The 11,591-nt window shown below is 34.8% G+C and overlaps 1 protein-coding gene across 1 annotated transcript; it reads right to left on the minus strand.

Moving 5' to 3' along the window:
* Positions 1-5,736: 5,736 nt before the first annotated feature.
* Positions 5,737-7,958, minus strand: LOC130647363 (uncharacterized). The gene is made up of 9 exons (XM_057453196.1): positions 7,893-7,958; positions 7,559-7,735; positions 7,338-7,418; positions 7,062-7,217; positions 6,851-6,976; positions 6,672-6,773; positions 6,302-6,604; positions 6,066-6,230; positions 5,737-5,989 (listed from the first exon to the last, which is right to left on the minus strand). The coding sequence occupies exons 1-9, from the start codon at positions 7,942-7,944 to the stop codon at positions 5,778-5,780; spliced, it is 1,374 nt and encodes a 457-aa protein (XP_057309179.1). The 5' UTR covers positions 7,945-7,958; the 3' UTR covers positions 5,737-5,777.
* Positions 7,959-11,591: the final 3,633 nt, after the last annotated feature.

Genomic DNA, 11,591 nt, shown 5'->3' on the forward strand with positions numbered 1-11,591 from the left:
GAGATCAAAATGTTTAATTACTCTTTTTCTTCTTCCAATTTCTATCTTGTCACTGGTCCTTAATTAAGCATTACCATCAACATAACTTATCACATTGTATCGTTATGCGGTGAGTTTGACTTGCTGAAATAGAAAAACTAATATTGACATCTATCTTAGTTATCCATGAATTTTTAAAGCAGTTCACAGTATCGTTTATCTATCCTTCACAAGAATAAGGTTTTGTGTTACCTCTTTTGGTAAATTTGATTTTATAAAATAGTTTCATGCAATGAAATATATTTTGTTTCCTTCCATTTCTGTCAGAAAGATCATTGTTTGTTTACAAAGTATCGTTTATCTATCCTTCACAAGAATAAGGTTATGTTTTACCTCTTTTGGTAAATTTGATTTTATAAAATAGTTTCATGTAATGAAATATATTTTGTTTCCTTCCATTTCTGTCAGAAAGATCATTGTTTGTTTACAAAAAGGAATTTTAAAAAAATTCTTTTATAGTGTTGATTTGTGGGAAGAAAAACAATGTAGTTTTTGAAATCACAAAAACACTTCACATTGTTTTCTCCAATGGGAGTAAAAGTTTAACATGGCAAGCATTATATAAAAAAATTAAAGCTGCGAAAACGTTTTTTCTCAAGGCGGTACATCAGAACCGTTCAAGGAATCTTTTTTTTTCAAGCAACAATTTTTAAAAATGAATAGGAAAAAGCAAACTTCTTTTGTCAAGTGAGCCTGTCATGCAAAAATCACTGGTAAATTTTATTTGCCCCCCGTCCCCCAAGAAACAAACAAACATAAAGGACATTCTTTTAACATCTAATTTCAAAATTAGGATATCATGTGAATTTTTAATCGTTATAAGGCGAGCTGAGCTTTGGGTTCTCTGTTGGCAACATCATATCGTATTCTATTTACAAATCACGTTGTATTTCTCTTTAGGCCTGTCACAACAGATTTGTCACAAAAAATGCAAGTAAACAAACTATATCCGCATCCCTGCAAACTAAAAATGTGCCCATAACTAAACTTGTTGTCATGTTGTTTGGTATTTTGGTATGTATATTTCGCGGAACGAAAAATAAATATTGAAATAAACTAATAAGTTTTAAAATACACACACTGTATTATTTTTAGCTGATCTGAACGGTACATATGGAAATATTTTTTGAATCTCAGGAAGAAGCATTTTAGCCCCTTTCCCCTCCCCTGTGAAAAGCGCTTCCTACCTACGGGTTGAAATTTATGAATTTGTGTATCTGTCTCTCGTACAATTTCTGACCCTGTAAATGATAGGGCCGCGGGGATTAATCTTCTTTATTAAAATCTGCATTACGATTCGATATACTATTAGTTTGTTCTGTCAGTGTGATTTCAAACCGACCCTAGATGTTCTTAGTTGTTACAAGAAAAGAAAGCAAATATGGGTAAGAAATTTCATTCGTCAAAGAATAGAGTAAATAAAAGTAGTCAATAAACAATTTTGGTTGGTACAAGGTATTAAAAACTCAGCAAAGGCTTGGTCACTCTTTTACCGACGTTCCTTGCCGACGAAAACTTCATTTCGTTTGGATATAACTAACACAACGAACGAGATTATAAAAAAAGCTTGAGTAAATGGATAAATTCCCGTCTTAACATCAAAAATATTTGCATTATCACTCTTTTTTTATTTCGTTTCTGATTTGGCATTTCATTTTGCATAAGATTTGCGCTTGTGAACATAAAGCAACAGTTTCCAAAGGAATGGAAAAATTATTGCTTGCGTGCTGCAAACACATATTGTGGCTTTGTTGACATCTACTGACGCAATTGAGGAACCATTTTCCAGGTTTTTCTTTGGTAAGTTCTGTTGACAGCAGAGTAGCAGCGAATAATACCACAACACATAATTGTAAAAAAACGCGAGTCATTGTGATCTAAAAATAAAAAAGGGAGGCAATTCAACAGGAACATGACATCTAAAGAGGGTTTATAGTGAAGAAACATTTGTCACTGTGGCTACGCCATGTTTTGTTTCATTGTTTCAGTACAGTAAAATATTCGAGTTAACGAAAGTTCGAGTTATCCGAGGTTTGAGTTAACCGGGCGTTTTATAAGAAAGTATTAATGAAAGTTCAAGGGACTCAAGAAAATGGTTTGAGATAATGAAAGTTCGAGTTAACGAATGTTCGAGTAATGAAAGAGATAATGAAAGTTCGAGTTATCCGGTGTTCGAGTTACAGGGAGGTAACTGTTTACAACATCTCTAAGGTCTGGGTTTTAAACATCAGATACTTTTTAAATTATAATTTAGCTTCAGTTTCATTTCCGACAGATTCGAGACGCTTTATTTCAATTTGAAAGTTTTCTTTACACGAGGGTGATTCAACTGAAAGTAAATTCAGTTTCATCTTTCTTCTTGTATAAAAAAAAGAAAAGAAAAAAAGAAAAAAATAAGAAGAAAAATAAAATAACCTACCCGAAGAAAAAATATATTTTCCACTTTCAACTGTCGATGCTAGCTCTAATCTTTCTGCATCATAAGGATGTGTCACTTTTTAAAACTAGACTAACATTTATTGACATAGGATCATATTATAATATCTGTCTGCTTTATAAATAGTTATTAGTTTTGGAGTTTTAGACAGTAATAATATATTTTGCACTGTTGGATGTTTGTGGAAGAGTTGACCCTTTTGTTTGTAAAAAGCCGGTTGAAGTAACAACAGTAAATTTAAAAATTTTTCAGAGGTATTAGTTACGTTCTTGAAGCTTGTAATGTAGCAATTTTTAACAAATACAGTCCCTCGTGTTGTCTTGTTTTCGATTTTTCGATTTTGCTATGTATTATTTCATCGTGAGTTTTGAAAAAAACAGAAATATATGTATATACCCTTTACAATTCTAGTTAGCAACCATTATGTAGTTTACTCGTAGCTTTGATACAAAAAAACTAAAATATTCAAACGATCTGTCCAACGTTTAAAGTTTCAAAATATGCAGAAAGTATTTACAGTCAACATTCGATATCTGAACTACCGGTTATCTCGAACTTTCGCTGTCTCAAACTTTTTTCTGGTCCCTTCAGTCATTGCAATCTCGAACCTTAGCTTTGTCGAACTATTTTCCGGATCCCTTAAGCTTTCTTTAGCAAGTTATCTCGAAGGTTATTTTTCGAAAAACATTCGATTTTATAAGCTTTGGTAACTTTACAAAACACATTTCTATTTAACAGGTCCAGACATGCGCACAGTGCTACGACGTGTCTGTACTTATAATTAGTTTCGACTCAATAAGTTTGATATTCTCTCACCACGTTTTTCTCCTCTTACAAAAAATCTTTGATATTTATTGACTCATGCTTGCAAAATTTCTGCTCGTCATTTTGATTTTCCAAGAGACTCTTTTTTGGTATTCTTAAACAACGGCAATGTGCAAGTTCAATTTTCACTAGGCGATGATAATAGTCAGCAACTGTTTTTGGCTTGCCGTGATTTAGACGCTGGAGACGGTAAATTGACCTAACATAACTAGTTGAATAAGCAAGTTATCAGCTTTATCAAGTTCTGCACGAGGACTTCAAGTACTACATCCATTTTCTTAAAAAAAAGTTGATAAAGAGTTGTGGCACGTCAAGAAAACTAATCCAGGAAAGGTGTATTAAAGGTCCTGTAAAAACAGGTATCTCTAAGCTGGTGAAAAGAACTAAAAAAAATAACGCAATCTCGTATTGTCGAGTAAAACAGGGCAAGAAGTTTTCGATCGCAGGTTTCAACTATATTTGTTATATTGATTCGTGTGTAAATAATGGTCCCACGCAAATAATAATTAGAATATATGTTAGTTTTGTTATGTAAATAAACAGTTGTCGTAAATAATATAGTTTAATAACACACTTTTTTAGTTCTATTCTTTAAATATTTCATCTCTATTTGCTAACAATACTAACACACATTATAGTGGAAGTTTTTTAAGGATGTTTACCCCAAGTTTATTAGCTATGAACTAGTTGTTATCTTGTGCAAAAATTAACATTCATCAACATAATAAATTACTCTACGTGGACCCGTAACTAAGTTGTGTGCGACGATTTTGAAGAGACAGAATGCTGGTAATAGTATAAGTGAGTAGTTATGAGCCCATGGCTACCGTCATTGGCTCACAGACGGAAAATCGTGTGTTATAATATAGACAAGTAGTCAGTCCGTGAAAGAATCGACGGGGTTGCCCGTCCTTTTATATTGCATTTCGTGTTTTCGTAATAGACAGACAAATAGACAGACAAAGACTATTATTATAGAGACTAGCGACAAGGTCGAAACGCTGGGTTAATCCACAAGTAACTGTGCGACCTGCCGTTAAACGCCCAGTGGAGCGCTTAATAAGAACCGCAAGCTTTGTCTCACATTTAGATGGAGGGCTTTGGTACAGGTATGCAGTACTAAAGCGCGCACAACATTATACTCTTTCGGGTGTAAAAAATAACTTTACAGCAACTTCAACTGAAATAAAAACACGGTTTACAACCCGTTGTTACATCGTTGTAGCAAGAACAATCGATATTTTTTTGTTTTGTGGAATAAGTTTTAGTGAACTTTCAAAAATTTATCATGACACCGGACTGAGCGCTTAGTACAGGTAAACCGTGTCACACATGCGTATAGGCCAAAAAAACAGGTTAGTCTTAACGAATTAACATTAAGCGAATGATTTTTTTAAAAAAAGATGTTCTTCTGTGTCAGTATATATCAAAAAAAAGTATTTTAGCATAATAGCCGTGGTAAGAGGATGTATTTTAGTAATTTCATGGTGGGCCATGTAAATTCACAAAAAGGGGTGCACATTTAGAGATTTATTAGTAATAATCATCCATAAAGTTAAAACAGTTATATTTCAGGAAAAAATACATCATTTTTTTAATACTGTTTAAAGCTGGAGTTTCTGGTGGAAAGATGTCTTTATTTTTTGATAGAGTTTCTAACAAAATTGCAATGCCTTATGTTGGTATAGAGTGATACTACATCAACAGTAATTATATTAGGACTTCGAGGAAGAGAATTTTCGGAATATTTCGGAGAAAATGTTTAGTGTCTTTATAAAGAAGCGAATAACTTCATGACAGGGTGACATATATGATCTATAAATGCTGACATGTTTTTTGTTTGAGGGTCGTTAGCTAATACTATGGCTCTAGGGGGTACATAAGTTTGTGAATCCATAAAAATGTGGTGTACGTGAAGTAGTCGTTGGTTCTGAATAATTAGCAACTTCTCTTGTTATTCTGTGTTTGGAATATAAAAAGCGAGTAAATGTTGATATATCATTCGCAACCTGAAGGGTAGGATCAGAGGTAGTTTTTTGTAGTATTTTGTGTTCTGAAGTTGCTGTTGACTTTAAAAATATAAGTTTTATTCATGATAGCAAGACGAATTTCCGTGTAACATATCCCCCCCGTAACTTATCAGAATCAACATGGTTGTAAAAGCTAGCATAGAAACTTCAGAATGTATAATACCCAAAGGACTCACATGCATATTCTAAGCAGTGTGCTGAAATATTCCTATTCTTCAGTCTGTTTGTCGAACAAATGAGGGGTCGGTTAAAACACGCTGAGAAGTTCATATGGTACATATGAGGTGAGTGCATTTAGCAGTATTGACAGAGGATATCAATTAAGCAATAATTTTCTAAGAACTAAATTTATTTCATGTAAGTATTACTCAAATTTACTACAGAGTTACTTTAAAATCACACTAAAGCAAGAAAAGAAGATATTGTCAGGATATGCTTCAGACATTTTACATTCGGCGATGACACAAATAGTTGTCGCGCCACGTGTGAGGATCAGATGGTTCCAAAAACCTTATACAAGACAATCCTCTAATTGGTCCAGCGTATGACCATCTGAAATGATAGGGAGATCTTGTTGGCACGCAAAAATAGTTGTCACGCCATGTATGAGGATCTGAAGGTTCGATAACTTGAGTGCATCTCATACCACGAATAAGTCCTATAAGCGGAAAAAATATAAAGTCTTATCTGTCTTTCTTATAAAATATGATAAGACCAACGTAAGCTCCATATACCTGCATATGACCATCTAAACCCAGGATTGTATCGCCTTTTCAACCAACAAAGGAAATTGTCTCTCCAGGTATGTGGATCCGATGGCTCGATTATCTGGACGCATTTACGATTCTTGATTGGCCCAGCATAACTCCATTTAAAATCCTGCGGCCATTTTGGATAACCTTCGAGAATAATTTTAAGGTTTATTTTATAGAAATCGAGGAACAGATGTCAACAAACCAATTATACTCACAAGAGTTACTGCATGGGTACTTTAACACAGTTTTTCCGAGACACAATGCCCTTCCACAGCCAGGTGAATATCTTACACAGTATCTATATCGATATCGGTATCCACCACAAGTACGACTGCATTTAGACATACGGGTCCAAGGCGTGTATCCGACATTAACAAGTCTGGCACCCCGTCTGTAAAAGATATGATCAAACTTGCTCACTCCCCATACACTACCATCGTAGCTGCTCACTGATACATACTTCAGTCCACCACCAATTCTTCTCCAACGCAAACCGGTCGGGTGTTTTGCGCTGACAGCTAAGACATAAGAAAAGTCAAATATGCTGTGAAATAAAAAGAAAACATAACCATACAACTAACGTACCTTCTCTTATAAATATGTGATCGTGTTTGTTGACTCCCCACACTATGTCGTGTCCAGAATGTATTTGTTTTAATGATCCTGTAATGCGCTGCCAACCAGTACCTGACGAAAATGCAAATGTTTCAAGAATAACAAATAGTTGGGCAAATCACGTGAAATTGTAACAATTTACTGCTTACCAGCGCTGTGACCACCTCTAGTGCCTTTACGATAAAATATTTGATTACGACTATTAACTCCCCATACACCAGAGTCTCCAACAGATACGTATTTTAAGCCACCGGAAATATGTCGCCATGATTTTCCTAAAATGCATAAATAATTTCAAAACTAGTTTAGGAAGTGCAGTAGGGACTAAAAAATCGACAGTGTGCAGACAGGTCCACATACCAACAGGATTTAGGGGATTTGCACCATTTCTGTAGAAGATCTGATCACGTCTGTTTACGCCCCACACATTGTTCGTTCGAGGACTCACACTTACTTGCTTTAGCAAACCTCCAATTCGTTGCCAATTTGTTCCACCAGGACGAGTCTTTGAAATACCTATAACAAGAAGCAGAGCATTATTAGCTACGAAAAGAGCTTTTCCACTAAAAAAGCTTTCCATGGTCTCATATTTTCTTTTCTCATATTTAAAAATTTATTAGTAAAGAAAAATTTTACCTCTTCTCACGAATATATGATCGTGTCTGTTTACGCCCCATACAATATCGTAGCCTGAGCTAATTTCCTTTAAGCCACCACCTAAAAGAGTGAAGTGTCAGCATGTAAAACATTCAAATTTACCCCCGCTCCCCTTTCCAGAATGTAATTACAACAGTTGAATGAACTGAACTTGAAAAACAAGGTTCAACTAAAGAAATTAAGAAAGAAATAATACGTACTAATACGCGTCCACTTGGAATCTGTCGAAGGATATCGTGATATTGGTCCATGTAAATATGTTCCGTGTCTGAAGTAAATATAGTTGTGTTTGTTTACGCCCCACACACCTGCTTGGCCGGTCGACACAACTTTTAATCCGCCATATATCCGATTCCAAGTAGTGCCAGCTTTTTCTTCTGTTAAGTATTAAAAATATACTTTCAGCGATTTTTCGAGGGAATTGCACGGTGTTTTAAGAATTATTGTTCAGTAACCTTATCCATAGGGAAAGGTTGGAAGCAACCTGCACCCCTATCACAATATTGTGGAGTTTATGGTAAGAAAACACAATACCTGCGTATGCACACCAGAGACACAGCACAGCAACAAGCCACAGCAATCGCATGATTAGTTTTGCCTGTATCTAAATACATAGCAATCCCGTTAATGCAAAACCACAGCCTAAATTAAACTTAGAAATACCTTCAAACCCTACCTTGATCTTGTCTTCGATTCACTTGAAAAGGTATGAACACTTCTGCAAAATTTTCTAATTTATAGAAAATCAGAATGTTCCTGTTTACCCAATGGGATTTTATAATTAGTTTAATACGATGTTTTTTACTTATGACGCAAAACTGGTTGAAATTAAAAATGGTTTTTTACCGCTGGTTATTCTGCCTCTTTTTATTTTATTTAGGTTGAATGGACATATGAAGCCAAGATAAGTTTATTCGTATCATTAAGTCTCAATCGCGGACAAAATTTCTGTCTATAACTAGGCGGCCTGATAGTTTTCATACCGTTTATATCAGGCGAATTCATTCAGTGAGTTAGTTCTGCAAAATATTGCAGCGGTAGGCTAACTAATTCGCTGTCATTAGCGGTTAAACGAAAATTGTCTTTTTTACCTTTTTTTTTTTTTTTGATTTTTAATGTTGCCAAACTGCAAGTACGTTCGACACGAAAAAGGAAGTTTTTTTTGCCTTCTATTTAAATCGTATTGGATTTAAAGCAATCTTTCCGAAGCCATAATTAGCTGTTAAATCTCTTATTTGCTTAGCCACTGAGTAACGTGACCATCATATCATCTATTCTATCACAGAAAAGGTGGCAGGTATACTGAACAAATTTTAAACTTTTATCGTATCATTAAAGCGGCTACAAAGACACTGTTAGTTTTTGAATTTAGTGACTTACACGAAAGTCAAGCTGATGACGGGGAAAAGGTTTATAAGCATTGAAAACCACAAAATATTATACAGCATACTCTCGATAAGTGAGACACCGGATAACTAGGACGCCCGCTATGTAGCACACTTTGTGGGACATGCAATGGAATGACTTCATATTTTTTTTCTTGAAACAGAAGACATTGCATTGATTTTAATCAAAAACTTGTCAACAAATCTATTCTAGACACATTGCTTGTTTCTTCAATGCAATGAAGATGCTGGTGTTGGTTTGGGATGAGGTAACAGAGAAAACCGTTCAAAAATGCTTCAAAAGAGCTGGATTTAATGAGATCGATGAAAACACCTTATCATCCGACGATTCGTTTCGCGCGCTAAATGATACCATCCCTCAACTGAGCAGATTGGATGTAAATTTCAAAGATTTGTCTGCTAAAGATGTCGCCTCTTTTGATGACGCAGTTCCTGTAACTCAAGGTTTGATGTCCGATGAAGAGATCTTGTCGGATATTCTGGGAAATGAGGTCGAGGAAATGGAAGACGAGGAGGGTAATGGTCAAGATGGAGCTAGCCCTTTGGAGAAACCAACCACAAGATGGAGCTAGCCCTTTGGAGAAACCAACCACAATTACACGATGCCTTGATGAACTACTCCATGATGATTGACACGACCGAACTGAAAGCACTTACGATCAAAGTTTCTAGAATTGTCGAAAAGGAAGTAATAGCTGGTTCCATGCAAAGCAAATTGACAAAAAATTTTTCCGTTTAATGTAGTGTAATCTTATGTTATATTGAATGGAATAGAAAAGTAAATGCAATTATCACCATTTCTTATTTATGAATTTAGCCTCAAAGTCCTCTTGTTCGCTAAGTTTTACAAAAAATCTCTCTATAACTAGGACAAGTTAAGCTTTTTTATGAAAACCCTACTTACAAGGAAATTCGGATAAGTAGGACGCCCACTAAGTAGTACACTTTTGTTCGGTCCCTTGAGTGTCCCACTTATCGAGAGTATACTGTATTGACACCAAAATATAACTGAGACAACAAAAAAGTAACTTAAAAATATTCGATATTCATAATTTATTCTTTAAAACCATTTTTTAAACAAGTATTCGGGTAAAATAGCTTTTTCGAATTCGCCAGCTACTATCTTCTAAAGTTTACATAAAAACGTTGGCTTTAAAATGTTTTTGGAAGTGTTAATTACACATACTGAACCTATTGAGCAAATTTGAGAGCGTGTATGAGAAAGAAAAGATTATTAAATATGAAGCCACCATGTGCGTTCGATTTGTTGTAGAGCGTTTCCGGACTGTATGTTTATCAAATCAAACGCCATTTCACTGCAATAAAATTTTCTCGTTCGAAGTTGTGTAAAAGAAACTCAAAACATGAAAAAATATGGTTGCTGATCATTACAGGTATTTATTTAGCCCAAATAAGTTTAGACAAAGGTTATAAAAACTTTTTCCAGCTCTCCTTTAGGCTCAAATAATATTAGAATGTTTTCATTGAATAGACAACTTCCAGAACAATTGACATGTGGGCTCATTTCCAGCAGGTAGAAAATATACACAACGGAACACAGAAGTCAAATAACGTCACTTAAAAACAAAATATTCATTTGAAAAACTTTCTTTGGATTTTTTGTTTTTCAGAAATATCTGAATGTATTTCAATAGCCAGCTTAACATATTTTCCTGCTTTTCTTATATACAAGTATACGTGCACATGTACAAAACTCAGCAAAGTTTTGTAAACAATAGCAAATCAGCTATACAAATTTGGCGCATGCATTCTATATGCTTCGATTACATTAAAACTCTCACCTAAATTTCTATAATTATCGTCTTTGTTATAATCGCTCGCGCATAGTATACCAATCATGAGCCCTAATTTTTATGAATAACCAATCCTCAATTCTTTGGGGCATAAACATGATGACGAAGAAAGATGAAACGACAAGAGCTAGAGTTACAACAACCATTTTGGATGTTGTGGTGTTAATGTTTAAAGGTCTCCCTTTGTTGTCACTTTGTCTTCTGCTTTTTATTTTTGTAATATTTGTTTTTATGTTTTACATGTTAAAACAAGCAAATCAATGTATAAATCTTAAGCAAACGAAATAGGAAGATTTTGGCTACAATCGTAGATTGTGAGGGAGTATCCTAGCCAACTGTAATTATTGTTTCCTTTTGTGCCGCAATGGTTTTGGTACTTAAACAAAAGCTACTCACGGCTCTGAAAAAGATTTTAGCTAAACATGACAACAGTGGAGGCTGCAGTCTGTGTTTTTATGTAAACAGAAGTTGTGTGAATGTTATTATTTTTGAATACTACACCCAAAAGGCCCTACTGTTGTAAGCGCTCCAAACGGATTTGTTACATGAGGACGACTGGACTCTTTTGCTGTAGCAGGGTAAATATGTTGTATAGGCTGCTTTTTTTAGCTGAGGTTGGCAGACGTTAACATTGTTATCTCTGAAACAGATTTGCGATATACTGTGCGCCTTTACTACAGCGCTCGACCTATCCGTCATAATTTGATTAAATTCAAAACTGCTTCAGACCTTAAAACATTAACGTGCAGAATAGAATTACATCGACAATTATTGGGGTAATTCTGGTTCAACCATTTTGTCACATGTGCAGCTAATTTGCAATCTCGAACACATATTTTACACGAAGAAAATCATGCAACATAAGGCTCTGAATTATTCCATCTGTGTATCTGAATAATTCAGAAAAATAAGTTGCTGAATTATTCCATTTGTGTAAAACACAGTATGGTTTTATCTGAGCTCGCGATCGCGATCTCATCGTACAATTTTGATTTTTTTCGGTCCCGTAAATT

The sequence above is a fragment of the Hydractinia symbiolongicarpus genome, chromosome 6, assembly GCF_029227915.1.
Source record: "Hydractinia symbiolongicarpus strain clone_291-10 chromosome 6, HSymV2.1, whole genome shotgun sequence".
NCBI classification, from domain to species: Eukaryota; Metazoa; Cnidaria; class Hydrozoa; order Anthoathecata; family Hydractiniidae; genus Hydractinia; species Hydractinia symbiolongicarpus.

Excerpts from the sequence above, each read along its gene's own strand:
- LOC130647363 (XM_057453196.1), bottom strand. The coding sequence starts at position 7,944 with ATGCGATTGCTGTGGCTTGTTGCTGTGCTGTGTCTCTGGTGTGCATAC. Across the intron at positions 7,419-7,558 it reads TTCCAAGTGGACGCGTATTA|GTGGTGGCTTAAAGGAAATT; the intron begins GTACGTATTATT and ends TCACTCTTTTAG. Across the intron at positions 6,605-6,671 it reads TCACATATTTATAAGAGAAG|CTGTCAGCGCAAAACACCCG; the intron begins GTACGTTAGTTG and ends CTTATGTCTTAG.